The sequence below is a fragment of the Zosterops lateralis genome, assembly GCF_965231275.1.
Source record: "Zosterops lateralis genome assembly, chromosome: 1".
Taxonomy (NCBI): Eukaryota; Metazoa; Chordata; class Aves; order Passeriformes; family Zosteropidae; genus Zosterops; species Zosterops lateralis.
The window spans coordinates 43,474,851-43,499,810 of NC_139762.1; the positions used below are offsets into that span (position 1 = coordinate 43,474,851).

At 36.5% G+C, this 24,960-nt stretch overlaps 1 protein-coding gene across 4 annotated transcripts in view; it reads left to right on the top strand.

Annotated features, from left to right (window-relative positions):
• Positions 1–24,960, top strand: part of ANO10 (anoctamin 10) — a 129,803-nt gene that overhangs the window by 14,669 nt on the left and 90,174 nt on the right. For all 4 annotated transcript variants that reach the window (XM_083870695.1, XM_083870697.1, XM_083870698.1 and 1 more), the window contains 3 exons: positions 366–548; positions 3,920–4,111; positions 6,170–6,298. In XM_083870695.1, the coding sequence (XP_083726821.1) occupies positions 366–548; positions 3,920–4,111; positions 6,170–6,298 (504 nt within the window). The remainder of the gene's footprint in view (positions 1–365; positions 549–3,919; positions 4,112–6,169; positions 6,299–24,960) is intronic.

The following is a 24,960-nucleotide window of genomic DNA, read 5'->3' on the forward strand; positions in this document are numbered from 1 at the left end:
CCTCTACTTCCAGGTAAAATCAAGAAATAAAAAGCATAGAAAAACATTCAGTCTTTAGCTCTGTGATTGTCATTGACGTATATTAAATGTCCGTTACCCTTCATTGTACTTGGTGTGCTGTTTCCAAGATACATCCAGACTCACAAAGTATTTAGACTACTAAATCCTGATTAGTCCTTTGCAGCTCACAGCAGAGAATGGGAACTAGATCATCTACACTTTTCATATGCTATTGCTAGATTTGCTAGGCTGGCCTTTTTTTCATAGTATAGTAATTTACAGTGTTACACAAGCTTACAGAATTGCAAATGGTAATAGGTTCATCATAGTTGTATTATTTTTTATTTCTTTTTTTTTAACTTAAGAGCTTGGCCACTTTGCTGATAACTTCGCAGATCCTCAATCAATTTGCAGAATCCTTGCTTCCTTATTGGCTCCAGAAGAGATACAACAGGAGGATGAAGAAACGCATGTGTTCCAAGAAAACTGATATGGACCTGTCATTAGCGGAACAGATCAACATGGAGAAAGAAATGGGAACCTATTTGGTACGTTGTAGTACTGTAAAAGAGTTAAAACATTTCTGGGCTGTAGTTGGCAGAGGCATCAGCCAAGGCAAACAGGAATATTTTTGGCTTTCTGATGTAGCAGCTTATTTCCAGCTTCGTCAGCTTTGCTGGTAGCTGTTTATGCAGCTGTATGTTATCCTGGATCAGGAAGTGGATACAGTGCAGGATCCTAGTGATGCCAGAATGAAGGGCAAGGAATGAACAGCTCTATCTGGAACTACCTAACCTGATACACTACCTGAAAGAAATATTTGTGTAATATGCCCTTAATCTCCAAGAGTAACCCAAAGACTGCCAGGATGAGTAGGCTGGCACAGGGAAGTGGGAAATTATTTCTGTTTTGCTTTGATTTTGCAGTGGTAATAGTTTAAATGGACAGTTAAACTAGAGCCAGAGAGAGATCACTTATATCTGGATGAGGCCAGAAATGGAGGTCAGAAGAAACCAATTCTTCAAAACAGTATTCCTGCTGGATGCTCTTGCCTCTTGAAACCACGGCTTTGACTTTTGGTATTCATTATCTTCTTGGTTCAGTTCTTGACCATCTCCTACCTAGTATGATTTTTAATTGTATTTAGCAGATTGCATGCAATTCATTACTTAAAATTCTAAAGGAATTATACAGTGGATGTCAGTGCATATGTTAAGGCCTCACAGACTGACTGACAGCTTGATCAGATGCTGCAAGCACAGTCACAAGAGTCTTAATACTGTATGATTTTTGCTTTTACAGAATAAAAAGTACATGTACATAGTGCACCTTTCATGTAACAGGTAGACATTAGAAGCTTGAAGTTTGATAATAATGCCATATCAGATTCCTCTCTTCCTACATGAAGTGCCATGAAATGGGAAAAGAGCTATCACCTTTGCAATTTAAAAACTGTACAAATGTACAGTTAAGGTTGGAGGGAGATAGGATTAGACAGCCTGTCTTGCAGTGCAGAGCACAGCAGAAGTCCCTGTGTTAGTGTCTGAGCTGGTAAATCAGCACAGTCGAGCACTGCACCTGCACATGGGCTAGCACAGCTCCCAGAGTTGTGTGTCAGCATCAAGCCTGACCAAACAAGCTCTGCCTCTTAGACCTGAGCTGGCTCCTGATTCTCAGCTGTCACATTCAAAGCCAGTGTGGTGTCTCTGAGTCACATTGCCCAGTGCTTCTTGTGTAGAGCTGGATCAAATGAATCTGCACCTGTCGTACTGTTGTGCCCTTAATAATTTTTGATGAGGACTCAAGAGGTCAATTTTAGAGAGTTCGGACTTTGCCTTGGATGTGTCCACTGCTAGTATCAGTTTCAGTTCTAAATACTGTGTACTCAAGGCCTTAATTTTCTATTCAATCTGAAGATTATTGTTTTGCTGTGCTTGTGAATAAACAATATTTGACCGTTGATTTGTTAGTGAGCAGTGAGCTGTCAGCAGACAAGAATATTTCTAAAATTAAAACTGTCACAAGGGGGAAGCATTTGACTGTTTAGTAACTGAGGAGTCTTGACAGAATTCTGTGTTTCAGGCTCTTTTGTTTTGATTCCTTCTTTCACATACTCTTCAGCATTTAATTCTCTATTCTTTGTCCTCATTCTTGCTTCCTTTTCAAATATCCAGCCCTTAACCCTGTTGTGGATGTAAAAGCATCCTGCAATATTTTTTAAATTATTATTTTTCTACTTTCTGCTTCACTCCTCTATTAATTTTCTCCCTTAATTTATTCCTTGTTTTTGTTTTCTTGATGCTGTAGCTGATCTCATGGCTGCTGATAGCACAGATTTCTTTAACATTGTCTCAGACTCCTGTTTTCCTACACAAAGTTTCATAAATTGAGTAGGAGAAAAATAAATACTTATTTAATTCATACTCTGCTGTTCTAAAAGCCAATAGGTATTGGGCAAGGAAATGAGAAATGTGAGGAAGCAGTGGGAATACTGTGCAGTTACCAGAAGGAGGAGCACAAAGGAAAGCTCTCTTATCTGCCTGCAGTGATTCAAAAAAATGTTAGCAGTGGCAGATGTGTAGCTGCTATTCCAGTGAGTGTTCTTGCAAATGTCCCTAAAGAAGACCTTAGTAAAATTAAAAATTTGTACAAAATGTTTCTGAGGAAAAAATCTTCATGGCTTTAAAAGTTAGGTAGCTGTTCATGGCCTGGCCTGCAGATTGGTTTGTGAGACTGAACTATACTGTGGAACTTCAAAACGAGCTCAAGTGAGAAATCCAATTAATGAATACCCCATGTTGATTTGTGAGCTTGCAGACTTCTACTGCTGCTGTCTGCTTCCTAGGAGTAAAAAGCACTATGTGTTGGAGAGGGCAGTCAGTTTAACAGCTATGATGGGCAAAAAAGAGTAGATAACCAACTGTGTGTCTGATGCATCGAGCCAAAACCACTTTCATGTGGTTCTTGCAATAATTTCAATTACTTTCAAGTCTTCATGATTTCAGTTTTGAGAGATGATAATTGATGTATCTGTGTAGATACAAGATACCTGGATCCCACTTTAACTTCTTTGTGGTATTTCACCATCCTTTGTTTATGAACACTTTCTTTAAAAGTGGTTGGTTTGGGTCTTTCATAACAAACTTGCTGCAATCATAACAAACTATTATTAATACTACAAAACTAATATGCAAATACATGTATGATCACCTGCATGTGAATACTTAATCAGCATTTAGGTACCCACATTCTTGGTTTAAAGATCAGGTGATAGACCTATTGGGATTTGTTAAATTGGGTTTTTTGTTTGCACTAATTGTTCCTTTCAGTTGTCAGTGCTGCCTTGTAGATTTCAATCATCAAATGGGCTACTAACGCTGTCCTACCCATTTTGAAATAAACAAGCAGAAATAGCAGAAAAGAGTTGCCTATCTACCAGCCTACCATTCTGGTTAGGTCTTTCATGGACAGACTGAAAGGCTAGAACTTTGATTGCCACACTGCTCTCAGGAGAATGTTTTGCCAGTTTAAATGCATGGTGCTGTTTTTCTATTCCTCGCTGTTCTTTCATTACTGTTTAACTAAGATGCTCAGGAGCCTGCATAGGTTGAATGTGTTTATGTAGTTACTTCACCTCATAAGGATAGGATGTGTGACTTGCAGAAAATGCATTAGGCAAAAGGAAAAACCTGGACCTCCTCATATAAGAAGTTTTTAGTGATTGAATAATTCCAAATTAATTAGATTTTTTTAAAAAAATACTCTTGTCTACTATCAGCAGTCATTTCCAAAAAACTGATTTGGGATGAGGAAATGTATTTACAACATTTAATATTGTTTATATTGTAATATTATTTCTGTGTTTCTTCATAGTTTTTTTCTAGGTTGAAGTTGTTCTTATATTTCCTCTGTTTTTCAGGGTACTTTTGATGATTATCTGGAGTTGTTCCTGCAGTTTGGCTATGTGAGTCTTTTCTCATGTGTTTATCCTCTGGCAGCTGTTTTTGCAGTGTTAAACAACATCACAGAGATATACTCTGATGCCTTAAAGATGTGCAGAGTTTACAAGCGTCCATTTGCAGAACCCACAGCGAATATTGGTGTTTGGCAGGTAATTTTTATGTCTTTTTTTTTTTTTTTTTTTTTTCCTATTCATTTGTTTAAAAGAGGTTTCAGCAACAGTATGAAAGCTTTGTGTTTGTCCCATGAGCCACTTTAAAGTTCAGTAGGTACTTTGTTCTGTACAATGCCCTGGAATATCATCTATCCAACTATATATCCCAGTGATATTTTTGGTGGGGTTTTTGACCACATGCCTTCAGCTGCCTTGGAAAATAAAGCAGATATTTTCTTTAGTTCTTCTGTATGTATTGTACTTGTGTTGCAACTTCAAAAAGCAAAGCTTCCAGATACTGCCCAGTATTCTTTGTAGCCAGTGTATTTTAGATAAGTTCTGATGCCATCTCAGAAGTGTGGAGCTCAGCAGGGATTTCAAAAGAAAAGGAAGAATAGGTAAGTAGTTGGATCCCTAAACCAGGCTTGTGGCCTATGCACCCATGGTTACTGGTGCTCAAGCTGACTAATTTGAAAATAGCCTGGATCTGTGAGCAGGAGCTGGAACTTTCTGCACAGCCTGAACACTGCAGTGTATCTAAACAATTTAATGGTAATAGTACTGGGTTAAGCATTTTCTGTCCTCAGTTGTTTGTCCATGCAATCATGCTGCCACCAGCTATTTTGGGGCCTGTTGAGTGTGCCTGACAGAGTTTTCTGGAGTGACTAAGTTGCACCCAGAAACTTTAGCATTCCATAATAGCAGTGCTTGATAAGGGAGTGTGATAAGGTTGGGGGACCTTTCCAGGGTATAATCCATATTCTAGTTTTATTTAACAGGTTTTCTAATGTTACGTAATGGAGATAAAGGGCGCAATGAGCTAATGGGTTATTCAGTTTGGAGAGGTTGTAAATGTTATCAAATGAAGCAAGTGAGAGGGGAGAAGTGAAGTCCTGAAACCTGAAGTAAAACATACAATAAAAACATGCAAACCAAGGATTCTGAGCTATGTTCATTAGACACATACGTGAAGTAGACTTAGAGGTGAAGTCTTTAAATAATATGTCATTAAAATGTGTGAATTATAATCTGATTGCGTTTTAATATGGGATGCACCTTCTCTGTCTAGATCTTACGCTGCCAACATCTTGATGGCAATAGCTGCATTGACCAATTGTGTAACCACCAGAATAATCAGGCTGTGGTTATAAGTCACAAGTATAGCTGCAGGTATATTAATAGCATTTGTTTTTGCTAGAATAGTTTGTTTCAATTAAGAGAGTAGGCTGAAAAATTATAACATTATTACAGTACAGTAATTTTGTTTTATGGTGTAATTTCTTAGCTAATAGCAGAAATGAATTGGCTTTGTGAATTAAAAATAATAACTAATTTTTCACGTCATCTGTTTCATATGGGAAATAAGAGCATTTGCTGAAAGATTTCTGTTAAAGGAATACTGGAATTATTTTATCAGGTGAGCTGAATCACTAGCTTCTTGTCAAGAAGAAAGTTATTTCTGCTAATTCATTGTGACAAATGCTACAATTCTGTGTCAGTTTTTTTCATTCCAGACAGGACCTTGGAATAAGTAACCATTATTTCAAATGCAATTGTTAAGCTGTATTAATATTTTCAGACATTTGTGGGAGCTCCGTAGGCAAGAGCTTCTTAGACTTGTGCTATTGCATGTGTTTAAATGTAAATCTTTCAACAAATCTCAAGTGGTTGTGATTTAAAAAAAGGCATTCTCAACCATTCTTACCTTTTAACATTCAGACAGAACCTCCAAAACCAGTGTTAGTACTACTAGTTCCTCTCAGAATTTTGCAATTTTTCTTTTATCCTGAAATATATTTGTTTGTGAGTACAACTGTAGATGAGTGCTCACTCCTTTGTGTCTTCAGGTTACAACCTTGTTGTGATCTTGTCAAGCTGATGAGGTCTGGACTGCTTGCTAAGCAAGTCCTATGCCATGAAATTCAAAAGATGATGGAAAATAAATTAAACTAACGGGTCTTCTGAGGCTTTAATGAAGAGAGAGGTATCATGCAGAGCAATTTGGGGACTAGAAGTAATGGTCATAGCTGTAAATATATTTGTGTTTTATTTCAGTTGGCCTTTGAAACTATGAGTGTAATATCAGTTGTTACTAATTGTATACTGATTGGAATGTCTCCACAAGTGGATGCCCTTTTCCCAGACTCAAAAATGGACCTTGTTCTGACTGTGGCATTGGTAGAGGTAAGTCTGCCTTCAAACAGTGCATGTTGTAGCAAATAACACGAATACCAGTGAAAATTATAGGAGTAAGTAGACTTTACCTCACCTCCTATATTAGAAGGAAATTTAAGATTTCCCTGTCAAAGAAGCGTTTCAAAGTCTTTCATTTTGATTTCTTTCTCTTCTGTGTTTTCATTTACTGTGAATGCTGTTGCCATACTTTCCCATGCATTCCCAAGATACCGTGCATTTGTTGCTTCATGTACTGCAAGTATTTAGTAGTGCTATTTCAAGAAGCAAAATAATCACATTTTTGTGAACTGTTTATTTTTCTGCTTGGGTTGTGACCCCAGCATATCTTAAAAAGTCTTCCTACATAATCTTTATGGGCATATCCTGTAGGGCTTATCTGAAACAACTATGTGTCATGACTGTAAATATTTGTGAATGTAACAGCATTTGGGTTTAATCTTCTAATTCCATGTAGTAAGCTCATCAGTGTCATTCCTTTTCAGACATGGAGGGATGACTGCGGGTATTTTACAGAACTGAAATCGCAGGACTTTGCCATTATAAATCTTTCCTTGAGGGCTTTCTTGTGTTGCATTGCCTTGACTTCTACCATTATCCTATTTTAGCTTTAGAAACTTAATTACTTTTCTCATGGCAGAAGGTCTGGATTGTGTATGTGTAATTACTAAAGTGCATCACCTTATGGAGGTGCATTAGGAGCATATATTTCTTTGTTGTTCTTTTAACAGGTATCAAGTGTTATGCAATGAATCGTGAGCTTGCTTTGAATTTTATTTTCCAAGCCTTAAGGTTTGCAGAGTTAACTGTAAATATGAATCACATTGACTGGTTCGCTGAAGTTTGAGTCTACAGGCAGCCTGATGCTCCCTCTTCTGTTTTGCATGTGTGGACACTTATATTAACCTTAGTGAGATGTTGTAATATAAAACTAATTTAGCAAATCAAATGTAATGATATAGCTCATTACTGGACAACGTATTTAGAGAGGTGGTACTGTGAAAACTGAATGAGTAAATGTAAGCAGTATGGATTCCTGAGAGCTTAGAGATGGGGCTGGTTTTACCTTTGCTTGTTATCCTTTTATCTGTTTAAATGTGAAGCTGGCTATTTGATCTCTAGGCAGAGCTCTCTAGGCAGAGCTCTGTTTCTTGGTAGACCAAAGGAGAATACCAGCATTTTTCTCTAAATTGAAATTCTGTTTGTATGCAACCCTTTAGGGAACAGGAATTGCAGCATAATAATTAGGTAGCTCTTGAAACTCCTTAACACTGTATCTCAAATTATCTATAAACGCTGTGGAAAGGGAGATTCCGAAAACAAAGGGAAGAAAGTTTGGAGGGAAAAGGTAAATTAGTACTGTGGGGAGGAGAGGGGAAAAATATTGTCTTATATAGAGAGGCCACTTTGGTGAAGACCACCAAGCTATAATTACCGTAGTACAAAAGGACTGTTGGCGGCTAATACTGGGTGAGCCAGAGGAAATGAAAAGTAATAATTTGGTTAAAGAAAAGTCAAGTATTCTCTAATTATTTTGCTTAATTAAAAAAACCCTAAACAACCAAACAATAAAACAACAAGCCATTATGCCTTCCCTGATCAGAAAAGGTCCATTTTAAAAAGTTTTAACCAAAAGTATCTAGTATGCTTGATGTCTTTATATATGCTAGTCTGATTTTTTCCTGTGGTCATTTTTCTGTTATTATAAGCTATTTATTTTCTGAGAAAACAGAGAGATACAAAACCAACATGTGAGCCTTACAGTATTTTTCTGGAGCATAACAAGCCATGTTTTTTGCCATGACTTTTTTGGAATGTTGTTGGTTGGTTATAAACAGTTCCAAAACTACTCAGTGTGAAATGTTGGACTTTTGCAGTCTCCATAAAGACACTCTTCCAGTACATTTTAAACAGTATTTGACAACTTCACAGGTGTGGAGCTAGGGGTTTTTTGGTTTGTTTGTTTTCATTTTTTAAAGAGATGGAGAATAGCTCAGGTCATACAATATTGCAGAAAGTTCCATAACACAAATGTTGAACTTTCTAGAGTCCAAAAGAGTTCTCCTAAGTGAAACTCATTTTATACAGAAATTTAATTGAAAAGAACAATATGAAAATGAACACAGCAAACATGAGTTTTACTTCTGTTGAAAATGGTTTCAATTGTGTTGACAATTAAACATGTTCTTAGTTACAGAAGTTTTTTATCAGAGGTTCTGTTGTACATATTTCAGGTTAAAACATTGATTACAGAGGACTCAAAGAAGAGGATTACTGGATGCTCTGGGGCTATGAACAGCAGCAGTATAAATTTGTCACTTTCAGGAGACGGGGATGGTTTTGCTTTTGTTTCCTCTGTATTTATTCCCATCTTATCTGTTACGCTGGGACTTTCTTTTATCTAGTGTGTGATGAAACAGATCAGGGAGTTGATGTGTGAGAAGCTGTCTGACCCAGTTCTCCAGGGAGCAGGGCAGAAGCAGCGGTGTGTGGGAGACACGCAGTAGTGCTGTGGTAGGTTTGTGCTGGATTAAATTTGTAGGACTTCTGCAGCATTGAGCCTTTCTACTTTAAGTATCACTTAATCTACAGAAAGATCTCTGAACTATGAAAGGAGCATAAATCTCATGTACTAGTGATATTGCCGTGCACCTCTACTCTATTTATTAATGATTAAACTCTGCATTTCAGTTATAAAGAGATACTCAGGAGCAGAATATATTGCATTAAACTTCTAGGACAGACTTGGTGCATCTAAAGTACATCAATGTCAAGGTAGAAAAAAATTTGGATGCATCAGGGTGTTGATAGAAAAGTGTTTTAGATCACCTAGTAGAGATTCAGAAAAACATGATACAGGTGAATTATTTTATTTTCTGATGTTTGCTGCAGGTGAAGATGAGCATTTTACTGTGTGTTTACGCTATTTTGACAGCATCTTGGCAGGCAGCTTGAAAATGTTGAGAGAGAAATTTCTTTGAGTTGGCTATGTGTATTTTCACATGTTCTATTGATGGGGTAACCTACTTAAATCTTAGCTGTCTTTAAGTATTTTAATCAGTTTTTAGTAACTGAGACTCCAGTTGAGTATTTATATAGCTGTTTGATGCAAAACTGAATAGAAAAGCATTGTTGCTGTCAAAGCAGGTATTAGAGATGTCCTGATTTTTTTTTAATGCTAGTGCTTTTTAATAATAATACTAATTCTCTTCAAATGGAAACAGTTTATATGGCAACATTTAACACCGCCCACTACTGAAATAACAAAGAACTCTGTGTGATATTCTTGTAAGCATTCTGTACCCAGCCCCTACTGATTTACGCAAAATATTTTTTCCCACTAACAACTCTTAACTCTGATGCTATCTACATTTTTGGAGGGAATACATATTGTGTGAGAGTGAAGTAAGTGTTAATTAGTGTACCACAGAATAAAATATTCTCAATTTCAAAATAATGCAAGCATTAAAATAATAAAATATAATGGTATTTTTTAATGTATTAAACCAGTGATTTTTTTTTTTTGAACAGTTGACCTATTTTCATCAATTCAACATCTGCTTCCATGGCAACATGATTTGAACCAGGAGCAGAATGATGAAACTCCCCTCTTTTACTTATGGATGGATGCTAGCTGAGTGCAGCCAGTGCAATTTTCAAACTAAAAGAAGTAACTGAATGTCCTTAAAGCAGGAAACAATAAATCCTTACTAACATAATTTTAAAATAGTTGTATCACATTGTGTGTTTAGTTATTCAGACTGCACCATAGACACATAATTCTGGTGTGAATTCAGGTGCAAAGTAGGATATTCCAAGCATGTATCTGTGCTTGTGTGAAACTGTTCCAAATCACTTCTGACTGCCTGCACCAATTTGAACCTCAAAAAAGGGAAATAACTCTGAAGAAACTTGGTGCTTAGTTAGGGGAGTAGGTTAAAACAAGTGTAACCTTAATTCTGCAGTGCTTTTTAAAATTTTTCTTGCAAAAATTGTTGACAAAGAATTTTGTTCCTGACGACTGTTTCTTTTTAATGTGGACTCTGATAAATTTAAGGAATGCTAATTACATCAGTGTTGGGACTACTCTAAGAGTAATTCAAGAAATCAGTTCAGTGTTCAACTCTTAAGCAGTGATTTTTGCTTTTAACAGTACATCAATAGTGGTGTTTTGAAGCAGTAGCTGTGAAGTACAGCTCCTCATAAATGTATCCTAGCCTCCAAAAGTCACTTGTGTATCCAGCCTGGAAGTGTAGTTAAGTAATGGAAAGCTTTTTTTGCAGAAGTGTACTTAGCCTGGACATTCTATGTCACATGAGGCATTTGGGAATTGGCTTAGAAATAGTAAGTAGTAATGATGGTCTTTCTTGATAATGGTAATATAAAAGTTGACGTTACAGTCTAGAAATGTGATTTTGAAAAGAATGTAATCAGCAGTGCTGTAGATGAAAATGAGGAGCTTTGCATAGGGATACGCCAGTGTATTTGCAGTAAACATGGCTTAAGCAGTTGGTCTGTGTTGATTTAATTTCATGGTCTCCTCATAAGGACAGATCTTCATGAGATTCATAGAAAAATCTGTATTGAAAAGTCAGTTCTGTAAGAAGTATGGAGTGGAATAAAGGAAGTAATCCTTTCTTAAGCTTTGGTTTTTCTGGGTGAGAAGGAGCTGATGACCCATTTATAAAAGGCTGGAAAGCAGGAATCTCATAGCGTGTCAATAAAGCTGATTGAAAATCAAAGTGATTGAGAGTTGCCTGGTAAACAGCTTTTTTTAAGAATTCCATTTTATTGAGTGTATTTTTTCATCAAAGGCCTCTTGGTGTAGAGTAGAAGCTCTTTGACCTTCTGCTGAACAATCTTGGTGTAGTAGTCCCAGGACTCAGTCAGCTCAACAATAAGCTTGTTGAATTCTAGTAGATGACAAGATGTGTCATCTAGTTCTAGGTGTCATCATACTTTGTGTTCTGCACAAACTTGAAAGTTAGTAAAATTGCATCCTGCATGCAGTTGAAGATCTTTTGAATCCACTTTCTGAGCAAAAGCAGTTTTAGGTGGATTGTTATGTCAAAATTATTGTATTTTTTCCTTTAAAATTTCTTAAATATTTTGCAACAGATTTCAGTGCAGTCTGTTTTCTCCCAATAAAGCCGGGTAATTTTGGTTTTTACAAAACAGTTCTAGTTGAATTATTTCCTGGCAATAATGTACATGACTCCGTTCTGGCCAGGTGGAAGTGAGGCTTGGTCCTGCATGGTATAGCATTCCTCATGTGGGGAGCAAATAGCTTTCTTCATGTAGAACTCATGAGTTTGGGATTTAGAAAATATGGTAGATATACATTTATGTAAGGGTCCACGTTAGTAGAAAAGGAACTGGGAAAAGATGCAGAAAAATAAGATGCATCTGTATGCACACATGTATAAATCCTTTGATACTGATGGAGTTACAGAAGTGCAAAGGTTGAAGCATAACAGCTGTGCATAAAGTGGTGTTTTTGCTAAATTATTTCTGTGTTATTGCTAGATACTAATACAGGATATAGGAGCTGCAGAGATTCACATATGAAATTAAGGAGCAGTGTAGGTAGAAGGGATCCCTGGAGATTATTTGCCCAAACTTTCTGCTGAAAGCAGGACCCTGGATTAAGTTCTCAGTCTCCTTATCAAGATAAGACTTGAACACTGCCAGTGAGGGAAAGTCAACCACTTCTCTGGGCAGCCTGGTCCACTGTTGAATTGTTCTCGTGGCAAATAATAGGGGTTTTTTCTTACGGGAAGAAAACAAATTCTCTAGTGCAACTTGGTGGCTCATGACCTCTTGTTCTTTCACTGTGCAACTTTGTGAAGAGGGTACCTCTGTCTTCTTGAAAACTACCTGTTAGGCACTGGAAGAATGTGATTAAATCTTAGCCACCTTCCCAAACCTTCTCTTACCTAAGTGTAACAAACTGAGTTTTTTCAACATGTGTTCACAGGTCAGGTTTTTCAACCCTTTGCATGGCTCTCCAACAGGCCCCTTCCAAATTTTTAGTTTCTGCTTTCCAAATTATCAGTTCCACTTAAAAAAAAAAAAAAGTGCATTTAATTCATGCTTATCCCCTTATGTCTTTCTGCTAATTGCAGTGTGCATTCTTTCTTTGTCTTCAATGTATTTGCTCTTTATTTAGAGAAAATAATTTCTGGGAGTGTTAGGCAACTCTTTTAAACTTTCTTACTGCTGTAATTTTTTTTGCAGCAGTCTTGAGGTATCTCTCTTTCCATGTGTTAATATTTTTTTTTGTGGTAGTATGTTTTTTCCATACTGACACGTATGCATATATACTGCATTTATAACCTAAGTAGTTTGTCAGTTTTCAGATATAACTGTAAGGTAGAGTACTTAGTGCTAAATATTTGATGTGTGGTTTCAATTTCTTCCTAATAGTTAAATGTATATGAAAAAATATTTGATTATTTACTTATAATGAGCAAATATTAATTAAGGAGTTAAATATACATCTGTTTTTCAAAAATGTTTTGTGGTAAGGTGCAAACCTTACTGACACGTTATGGTTCATTTTTGGAAAATACTTGGCAGTTTTATTCATCAGGGATTTTATTTCAGAGAAACAGATATCCTAGCCAAGACCTATCTATGCTTGCATGTGGTAGAAATGGGAAAACAGGAAAATGGAAAAATGCACTTCATGCAAATTGTGTCATTATTTGGTTCATTGTTGTATACATACATAAAATAATTCTGCATCATTACTGATGCTGAATATTAAAAAAGGCTTAATACAAAGCACTAGTGATTTCAATTAACCTATTGTTCTGTTCTAGAAGACTTCTACCTCAGCTGCAAGCATCTACTTAATATTTATACATAAGAAATAATATCTAAAAACCCTCCTTTTAAAATCTAATATGTACGTTTTTGTTTTTAATACAATACAAAATAATATTTTGATTTTTTTAAATTGTCTACTAGAAAAGTAAGCCACTGCAGTTTGGTTTATTCCTAGAATTGAAATTTTGAGGCATAAAAATAGTTGGATATTTTAACTTCAGGCTGAAACCCTGGCAAAAATTTCCAGTAGTTGCTGAATAGCCTTGGTGTGAGACTTAATGGAAGTTTCTAAAGCTATAAATACTTATATAAAAGACTATGTATAAAGACTTAACAAATTCTACCTGTTCTTTATTTTCCTGTTTGACAACATTTTAAGAGTAAAAATGAACTATCAGTGCATTTTATATTCATATTACTTTGAAAAATATTCTTGAAATCGTAGGTTTAGTTTTAATATAAAGAGAAGAAATACTTTAGATAACTTATTCTTCTGAGTTACAGGAACAGATTGTTCTCAGTGTTTTTGTTGTTTTTTTTTTTTCCTCACCTTTCAGATGTGGGGAAAGATTCATGGATTTGTCTGTATAAAGTTTAATAAAAGCTAGCTGCTTCAAAAAGCCTCCTGAGCCATATCAAGGAGGTTAAAAAAATGCCAGTTTTGCTGTTTGTACGTTACTACAGATTATATTTATTTGCAAAATCAAAAATTATCACAGGTCTTTTTATTGCCATCTACTGGTTCTTTTGAGATATTCATTCTGATTTAGTGTTGATTTTTTGGTCACTTTGAGTAATGAAGCTTAATGCCAAAAGTGTGTCAGAATGAAAACAAACACTAAAAAATTTAAAGATCTAAGCGAGTTGTGTTCCATAGCTTTTTGCTAGTATAGAAATGAAAATGCATGTTAACATCTTAAATAGTCCAATGAATTTGTGAAAGTGTCAGAGTTTAAAACAGTATTTTCCCATTTTCCTGTTGGTGAGTAATTTTCATTTGTTCCTCCTTGTTTTCTGTTCTTTACTCAAACCTTTCCATTTTCAGGTTCTCAATTTGCTGTGTTCAAAATTGAAAAATAATCACACTGATGAATGAATTGTGCTCTTCAAACTGTGTACAAACTCTGAAATGTGTTAAATATATGGGCGCATACTGTAATGTGTAGGACAGCAAGAAACCAAGGTACTCCACCAAAGTACTCCAGGTTTTTCAACCCTGATTGCTGGAATGTGTTGATATATTTTACTACTGTGTCTGCCCTAACTGCAGCATTTTGATAGTAATGTTCATTCCTTGCTGACACAATTCAGAAGGTGATTTTTATCTTTAAAGAAGACACTGTGCGAAGGATGGCTGAGCTGGATCAGATCAGGGGGTTTTGTAGGCCAGGATCCTTTCTGCAGCAGAGGCCCAGGAAAGAGTAAATTAGTACAGTCAACAATGTAGTCATGCTCGTTCCAAATTAGTTCCCAGAATCTGGTGATTTGCAGTGTAACCTGTCTAATAACTGAAAACAATCTGGCCAGAGCTCCCTGGCAAAATGTGCAATGCTTTTATACAATGGTGTGCCTACTTTTTCAAAAGAATTTGAGTGGTACTGTAGTAAAATGCTACTTAAGCAACTAATGTTGATACACTCTTGGCATCATAAGTAATTACCATATGTATTGGTTCTACCCTGGATTTTCATAGGTTTTCTCTGTGCATTTTTTCAATTTACTTTTCTGCCTGAGAAGAACTTTTAATTCTTAGTTTGGATTCTGCCAGTGTGGTTGTGACATTATAGTGAAGGTTAAGAGCACAGGAAGCCTTCTCACTGTAAGAAAACCTTGGAAGTGTCTTAGTAGAGACAATGATACCCAAGAGGGAATACTCTTCTTGCTGTCAGCTGAGTGGTGGTAGAAACAGGGAGCCACAAAGGGATATCAGATGCTAGTTAGCTGAAAGATCTGAACTTTCCAAAAGGGTCATGTTGCTTCAGTAGGAATCTGAAATGAATGTGTCTGGGACGGTGCCATTCCTCATGAATTACCATTATCTGGTAGATATTGCTGTATTCTTATTAGGAGGGTTGGATGGGGGAGATACTTTAGGAAGGGAGCACATTTCTTAACTATGCTAATAAGTGCTTCAGAAATGTCAGCCTGGAAGAACAGCAGGAGAAGACAGAGTAAGAATATTTTTTCATGTTTCTTCTGGTATTGTGCAAGGATGCCAGAATGACAAAACTTCAAAAGGGAGGATGAATAGAGAACAGATCTTTGCAGACAATTACAAGACATTTTAAAGAACTCCATAAGAATCAGACTTTCAAATCTCTTTAAAACCCACTTAGTTTAATATTTCCCATAAAGAGGTTTTCTTTAATGTGTAAATATTTCCAGCTCAAGCCTGAATATGCTGAATACAGTTCCTTGCTGGCAATTGGAACTTGAACGTCCAGACAAAAGCCAAGTTAATACTTATTAATATTAATTGTTTACTTTCCACTTGATTAGGATTAGTTATTGTTTAATGACGAGACAGAGTATGAACATTTAAAGCCTTCTTGCTTTGCAACCATTTCAAGACTGGCTTAGCATTTCATGAAGCTGAATTGTTTTGTTTTGTAAATAATGTATTAGCTTATTGTCTTAAATTATTTAAATAATTCTCTGCAAATGCGCTACCCATAGCTGCCAGCACAAGCCTGAATAATGGCTTTTCCTAGGAACCTGTGAATAGGTGGAGCTGTAGGACTCCACTGTATATCCATTTATCTCTGATGCAGTTTGCAGCAGTGTTATTTTGTATTGTTCTTACTAGGAGTGTTTTTTTTAAGGACAGTGTTTTTCCTGTCTCTAGGAAAAGTTTTTTATGATTTCTTTGTCTAACGGGGTATGTTTTGGTTGGTTTGTTTAGTTTTTAAACTGTGTGCAGCACTGGACAATAAATACACTTTGTCATTGGTATCCTCTGGTGATTGAGTGAAAATGAGTGGCTCTGAGCAGGTAGGGTGGAAAATGGGGGGTTTGCAGCTGCAGCTGGAAGAGAGATGGAGAATAGGAAATCAGTAAAACTGATTATAAATTGCAGGAAAAAGCCAGTCAAACGTTTTGGAGCCTCTGCATTGTTGATTAGATATAAACATCTCTTTACAGAAAGAGTCTTAATAATGTAGTATTGTTGCTCACGTGTTTCCTAGTTGGAAATTTACAGAAGAATTTACCTTTCTTTTACTAAAATATTTTTGCATTAACTTCCAACATTCTGCTTTGGGGTGTAAAACCTTCTGGATCAACTTTGGTACTCATGTTGTTGACTTTTTTACATACCTACTCAGTGTTTTAAACATAATTGGTACTCATTTATTATTGGGAGCTTGAAGCATGAGTTCTGTATAGTCTTTTATTTAAAAATGAGTGAAATTTGTTGCTATTGTTTTTACCCTCCCAACCCTTTTTAAAGAAAAGTTCTGAGGTATCATGTGCTTTGTAAAATCGGTAAAAAACCTTTTTTTCCATTTGCTTTGCTTTGTTTTTTAAATGCCACCTGGTGCACTTAAATGAAAACTGGTTTTGGAACTCAAATTGTGCAAGAAAATGCAGTACTGGATTGAAAGGCTGTAACAGAGAGTTTTTTGGGGGGTTTTAATAGTCTTTCTGAAAACATTTTATTAAATGGAGGCTGAAGATAGTCATGAGTTCATGCTGGAAAGTAAATGTCAAAAGGACTGGGGCTTAATTACTTCATTTGTGCACTGAATTTTTATCTTACAGTGGAAGAAAGTGTCAATCCAGATTTTCACTCTTCTGATCAGAAGAAATTAGTGGAGTGATACGTAATTTTCAAAAGCATTTTTCATTTATTGTGGGATTGTGCAAGCTGTGAGATGTGTCCTGTGTTTTTCATGCCTCAGACAGTCCTTTTGAAGTCGAGGGAGATTCCCTATGCTTGCCTATAATCGGCTAAATCTCTGCAATGAATTACACAAAGGAGATACAGATAGATGCTGCCGAGAATTCATAAACCATAATATGTTTGATCAAGGTTAGTTTTAGACAGAGGATTTGTTGTATGATGAAAAGTGTGTGTGTGTGCCTGGTATAGGGATTATGGATAAACCAGTGTCAAATATTAGGGTATCTTTTATTAAACTTGCAATATAGTTTGTGATACTGCAGTTAATCTGCATCTCAGCATATTTTTTTATTTTTTCAGAAGTTCATAACCACTGAAAAATCCAAGACAAACTTTTTTCAGAATCCAGTAAAATGGGAATAAACAGTTTATTACAGGAAATGTTTAGATTTTTACTCTTAGTAAATAGCTAAGCAAATAAAGTTATTGAATTCAAATACTTTTTTTGTTCTTCTAGCTTCTAAGAGGCTTTGTTTAAGAAAAAAGATTATATACCAAGAGTAGTTTGTAACAGAAAAATTATTAATGCAGCTTGAATTAAAGTATGTTGAAAACACCTGGAAGTATCAGTCCATGCTAACGTTGGTTCCATTTGGCAGTCCTGCTTCACTTCCTGTGTAATTTTAGGAATTGCAGGATGAAGCAGGAGAAATGTGATAGGTATTAGTATGACATCTTTCTAGTGATCTTGCTCTCAGTTTAACAAAATAATTTTGTAGACATTGTATTACATTATTTAAAAAAACATAAAATGCATATATAGGCATGATTTGAGGGTGAAGTCCTTACATGTGAATAAGAAGTTCACCAAACAGATTATAAACTATTCCTGTCAGTCCTCCTGTTTCTGTAATTAGAGTAGACTATAATGACTTCTAAATTCTGACTACAGCTTGTCCTTTAAGAGTCAAGAGCACAGCTGGTAGTGAGAATGGGATGCAGCCATATTCCTCCCCAAGGAGGCAGCAGATGGGATAGGGATACTGGTACCATTATGCTAATAGCTTCATGAACTGGTCTTCCGTTAACTTGGAAGGTTCTGTCATGGCCACATAAAACTGACTCTGGCTATGTCAGTAGGAATGAATGGATCTGCCTCTTTAGGATTTCTAGTTATTTTGCTGCTTATCCTGGCAGCTACATGTAGCACAAACATACTGGTAATTTCCTTGGTAGTAGTGAGACTGCAGTTCTTTGCCAACTGGATGGATATTGTATTGGTGTGGCTGGAATTGCAAGTTCTGAATTTGCTGAGTATGGGTAGAGCCTTGAATCGTTCATTGTTCTGTTTTTATGAGTCTGCGAGTTGATTAGGCTTTCCAAGCAACCACAGGTGCTGTGATGGTTATGCTAAGACCTCAGCTAGCCAGAGAAATTAACAGTAATGCTGAAGAAGAAATACTAGGAGTGCACCTCTTCATATGGATGCTCTGTTACAGTATTTTAATAATTTTATTCTGGTATAATTTTTTTAAATTAGAAGTTCCTAATGCTCTGAGTTTCAAGCCTGTTTTTCATGTCCCCTCCCTTCCTAACAGTTCCTGAAGGTGGGGTGAGTAACAGTGCTGGCAAGTTGCTCTTCCTTCCCACCCTCCATGTAGATTAAACTCTGAGATCAATAGTATCTATAGTTATGGAGTTTAAATACAAAATAATTCCCGTTGCAGGGAACAAAAGCTGTGTGTTGTGAAGTGTATTCTGAGGCTCAAGTGTAGGAGTATATACAGCTGTATGATATATTTCTCAAATTTTAGCTAGGGAAGCTCAGTGTAATAATTGCCTTTGTATCAGAAACTGAACAAAAAGGAGGAGGGAATCCAGTTTCCTTTGCAATGTCACATTAATAATGGCATCTGCATCTTGCTTTGCTCAGCTTCCATCTGAAGACACCTGAGCTGCAGAGATCTAGCGAGTGATAGAATATAATCTTGGAAGACACAGAAAGAGAAAGATGTTTCTTTTTATCCCACAGAGTAATTGTGGCTAGTATGTTAAACAAAAAAGAAAAACCAAAACAAAAAGCTGTATTGTGGATTCTTTTAAAAGTTTAGGGGAAGACTTAAAACTTTGTTGACTCTGTTTCAAACTAAAGATGCCTTCTATCTGGTCATTTTTTCTTAGTGCATTGCTTCAAGACATTGCCCTGGTACAACTATACTGATGGATTCTGCTGGTACAAAAGTGCCCTTATTCATGTGTATGCATTGTATAACACACAATGGTAGCTTCAATATTTTAGCAAAAAGTCAAGACTTAGAGATAAATTCCTGTTAGATTCCTTAGGCCTACTGCCATCTGTAGCTATAAGCTGCACCTTTGCCTTCGGTACTTTTCTGATGTGCTTTATATTACAGAATTTAGCTACATTTGGAAAACCAGTGTCAAAACCATTCAGGACCCAAGAGGGCTACCCAGTGTTTTGGTGTGTGACTCAGAAAAAGCTTCACTTTGGCAGGACAGGGCTCAGGTGTGCATCACTCTCCCTCTGCTCCTGTTTACCCCATTTTTAATCAGGGAATATGTTTGGAGGTGGAGGAGCTGCAGTACCATGTAACAACTCTGCCAGTCTGGCTGATTGGGAAATGGAGGTTCAAAGTGTTTTGTAGACCCTGCCTTAAGTTCAGTTTATCCAACTTTTCTTCAGCTGCTCTGAACCAAGATCATGGAATCTTGACCAAACCCATAACACGTGAGATTGCTGACATGAGGGCTTTGAGCCTTGCAAAGTAACCTATTTATGAGCTTTCTCTTCTTGTGATTCACAAATTTTTAACCAAAATCTCCCAAGTACAAGTTAAGCTGGTTAATACTTTTAGTGTAGAAAAGTATTTAGTCACTGTTCCTTTCATGATTGCTTTCCAACTGCTGTTTTCTGAATCACATGAACTTATGTCTATAAACTTTTCCTCACAGGTCAGTTATTTCAAAATACTTCATTTTGTTCTCACCAGGATTGTCTCTACTTTTAAAATTATGATACCTGAAACAAGCTAGCAGTGCACATATTTCTGAGTATAAAAAATGTTCAAGTACATCCTATGTTGTATATGATGCTCTTTTTAGCATGTCACATGTTTTTGGGTCTTTTCTGCAGTAGCTTTGTACTGAATATTTCTTTTTTTCTGAATAAGTGCTACACATTTTTAATGTGTAGCTACCTTGTCTTGTTCATTGGCACTGTTTCTTCAGTTTTTCTCTTCAGTAGGACTGTCTTTTCAGTTTTCAGAATTGCTGAATTGTAATCATGCTCATCAGAGCACTTGAATTCTTCCTTGCTTGATGTCATACATGCAGTTCTTAGGCAAATTTTCCTGTTCAATCACTAAAATTGTCAGTGAAACTCTTGAACTGGAATCTGATCCATCGCAGATCTTTGTAGACCTCCACAGAATAGACATTCCAGCCTGATAGTTGCCAACTGTTACTGTTGGAGGGCTTTTACTTCCAGTCATTTGGGTGCTTTCCCATTCAGTTATTTGATTTAGAGTGTTTTGAAAGTGATACAACTACTATCAATCTTGTCAGAGCAGTTACATTAAATTTTATTGTTGCTTCTGAACCTGCATTTCAAGTTCATGCATTTTTGCACTTTCGTTTCATTTGTGAATGGTTTTGCAAGGAATTTCAGAAATATATATTGGTACTGAGGTTCTAGCTGTCAAATTGCAATGGAACATGTAATTCATCCTCTGCCACTTTTCTCTGAATTATAACCATTTACTGTTACATCAGGGCATGTGCATGATAGGCAAAAATCACAAGAAAGGTTTATGGTGGCCAAAAAATTAATTTTTGTTGTGTTGATAGAGTTTTGTTGCACTTGCACTTCCAAAGAAGTCTTCCATTTGAATTCTACCTGGTAGGCTGCAGGCTTGTGAAGTGAGAAAAGATAGGGGTCTATTCTGTGACCTGATGGCGTACCATGATTCTCTCAGCTCACCTCTGCTCAGGACAGATGGGGGTCTGAGGTGTTCTTAAGCAGGCAGTGTTTTCTAGAAGGTGGTTAGTCACCTCTCCCAGCAGGGTCTCCTTCATTATCCCTGCAGTGAGGTTACAGACACATCATGATACTGTCACTGAGCTCTTGAGTCACTAAAAACAAGCTCTGATCTGGCCAAACCGATAATTCTGTTTCATTAGTACTGCCGAAGGTATGGAAATATATGCCAGTACAGAATCACTGTCCCCTTGGACGTCTTTTCATGTAGTAACAATTCATTGCATTGCTGCGTTAAAGTAAGAGGAGAAGTATGTGGATGGGAGGCTTTTGCCCATGCTTGCTAATATAAAATATAACTGCTTTATTTTAAAACTAGATAGCATGTTAGTCTTGTGTTGTGAAATGTTAGCATAATATTTAGGAATTTTTGACAGTGTTAAGTCTGGCAGTGTGTGAAACAGAGTTGCTTCAGATAAAGTATCTGATATATTGGCAATGTTTGGCCAGTTATAATGCAAGTCACTGCCACAAACATAAGTCGGTGTTGGTGATGGTTTCTGTTATCAGATCACTGACTAGTATTTAGATCTAGAGAATAAATATTCTTAGGGAAGGAAAGGAAGTGCAGTAGCTTAGAGTGAAAAGAACACCAGCATTTACTCGTGATTTTGGTAATCAAGGGGCTTAATTAAGTGCTAGTGTGTGGTGGGATTCATTATTGGCATCCTTCTTAAAGAATCATAAAATCTGGAGAGTTCTGTGACATGCTAAATTTGTTCTGTACCTTTCACAGTTGTATTCTGTGTTGGTAATTGTGTTTTTATCTCTGGATTCAGTAACAAAGCCACTACTCATGCCTAAGATAAAGTTTGTCATCTTCAGTGAATAGCTTTCAAAAGAGGTTGTAGATAAGCTATTAGTGGCTCACCTTTAGTTAGGAGGTATTATGAGAGTAAGACTCTTATCCTGGAGAGGGGGTGCACGGAAACTCTGAGTATGGTGGGTCTCTCAGTCGTTTTACCACTAGAGGGCTTATTTGTATAACAGTGAAGATTGTTCTGGAGAAGGGTGCCTTGAGACAGCTTTCTGATGCTTCATACAGTCCAAGAAAAACAGATGGAAGTGTGACGTTCAGAGGTTGGATATCAGGCTACAAAGTCAAGGATATAATGAACTAGATAGTTCTTCTAAACTCAGAAAATTAAATAAGAGGTGGTATCGCATATACAACTAAACATAGGCTGATTACAAGGAACAGATTGGAGAAAATAAATTCAAGTATGCTGTCAAATTGTGTGTTTTAAGAGTTTTGCTGTTCATTTGGCTTCTGCTAAAAACACCTCTTTGACAGAACTATGCATTTTTTGGACATCAGTTGCTTTGTCTTTGTTTCGGCTTTTCTTTTGATTTCCATCACAGCTGAACATTTCTTCATTTTTGCAGTTGTGCTAGCGTGCGTATTTCCTTGGGAATCTGCTTAGTACGGAATGTGCCTGATTCACAGTGCCAATGAGAATCCCAGTACAAGTGTCCTCTCTTTCCTTTTCATAAAGCATGAGTTGTAATGGCAGAATATAACATCTCTTTTGGCACTTTCCAAGAGTCTCTCTTTTGTTTTGAAACATTACTTGGCAGTTGCTTGGCTTGTCAGTACAGAATCTGTGGAGACAGCTTTCCCAAAAACTGCCACTAGCTTTGGATTTTTGCCTGCATATGCACTTAAATTAATTTTTGCAAAACTGGAGTTCTTGGTCTGAGTCTCTTTTGTTTAGATACTGCAAATTCTGTTTAATGGTTCTTGAAATGTGCAGTTGTCATTCCGAGTTTTATGTCTGTCATGAGAGAGTATGGAATCCCTAATAAAGACAGTGCAGCTCCATATTTTCTCAGTAATCTCTAGATAAACTGTGGTGTGATTTTTTGGGGGGTTTGGTTTTTTCTTTTGGGGGGGTGGTGTTGGTGTTGTTTTTGTTTGTTTGTTTTTATTTGTTTGTTTGGAGTTTTTAAAATAGAAAGTACATACAACTTGTCAACAAAACAGTTGATTATGTATTGGAGCTCTTGCTGGTGCCGAAAGTAATTACACAATAGACAGTTTAAAGGAAAAATTTGACAGGCTATCTCCCTTAAAAAAAATTTAAGGCAAAATTTTGGAACACATACACAAAAAGGAGTCATTGTCTAGTTTTTATGTCCAGCTTGTTCACTGATGTTTCTTTTCCAGAAACAAAAATCTCTTTTTAAGTCTAATATTCCACATCGCTACAAAACTGTATTTCTGTGCAGATAATACTTTTCTCATTGGTGTAGTGGTTTGGTATCACAATGCTGTGACAGAACGAGTGGTGGCATGTATTGCGTTTCCGCTCTAGCTTGGCTCGTAATAGTTGTAGATAGATTTGTTTTTTTCTTTTTCCTCTTCCTGTTCCCCAACTGTTTTCAAAATCTGTAGACAACAGTGACTTCTCTCATAAATATCCCTGACAGCTGTAAGGCCCAGATGCCAAGTTCTGGCTCGCAAGCCTTGACCTGCTTTTGGGCTTCTTTTCTGGTCTTTTGGCTGCCTCCTCTGCCTGTTGCTGGGGCAGCTGCAGAATCATCTCTGGAGCCGATCAGTGCAAGGCCAGCTCATTGGAATGTGATTTGTTGTTGTTGATGCCACTTCTCTTAGACTTAGCTCAGGGAGAATTATGTTTATGTTTTTAATATATTCCAAGAGCAAGAATTCTTAAAATTCTCAAATTACTGTGATTACAAATACTGACTTCTTAAATTATCTGACTGTCAACAGAAAGTTTAGTTCTGCTTTTTTAGAATGAAAACCAGTCTGAATATTAGCACAAGGCATAAAGAACAATAATCCTCCATTCCTCCATGTTTTTGTTGGCATTAGCTTTCTGGATAAAAAGAGTGATGGTATTTTCATTGTATGAACTATTTCAGTGACTTTTTGAAGAGCAAGTTTGTCTGGGGCATGTTTAAAATATCTTAAAATGATTGTGCTTATAATTTGAAGAATATATTGAATGTATGTTGCCTATTCATGGATTCAATATCAGTAGCTATGCATGAAGGGTGTCTAATCTGGTTTGGAAGAGGCTCAGTAGATTATTAGAAGGAACAGGAAAAGCAAATGTGTCAATACAGGATGCAAGGCCAGGTGGTATGTCTCAATCTTGTTTTAGACAACTGAAATTTATGAAAAGGAAACAATTGAAATTTTTTTGTTTGTTTTTTAATGTCAGCAAAAAGAGAAGTTTTAATGCCCAGCAAAATTATTGAAATTTATTATCATTGAAGTCTGTCTTAAAGTAAGAAAATACAAGTATATGACCGTTGGCACTGGATGTGAAGCATTATCAGTGTCTTCAGAAAAACTAAAAAGTGGGACCAAAATCAGCCCCTCAGTGAGGATTACATGGTTACATGTTGACAGAGGGTGTGCAGGGTTTTAAGAAAAGCTGCTGTAACTAGATAAACATACGGGGAGGTTATCTGAATGCCTGTGGTAGTATTTCAAGGCAGGAGACAAATACAGATGGAGGTTACAAAACAAAGATACTAACTTGCTAAATATCTCCAGTAATATACACTATAATTTGCACAATTGAATTAATTCCATGATGTAGGTAGTTTTTAATTTTTTTACTACTTATAGTATAAACAGTAACAAAAAAATAGAATAAACTCAATATTGTAAATGCAAATGCCAAGATTTTATTCTAAGTGTAATTCAGAACTGATTTAGTGCTAGTGATTTATGTCTCTTAATGAGTCTAGAGTTTTGCAAGACCTTGAGTGTTGCAACTTAACACACTGACAGTTTTCTTTCTCTTAGCCAATTGTAAGTATATGTTCCCAAATTAAAATTCTGTCCAGACCTACCTCCAGTTCTGAAATGTTCCCTTAATAGCCTAAGCCTTCATCCTCTGCCTTCTGGACATCTTTGAACGTGGTTTCAGGTTTTGAATCTCTATGTTG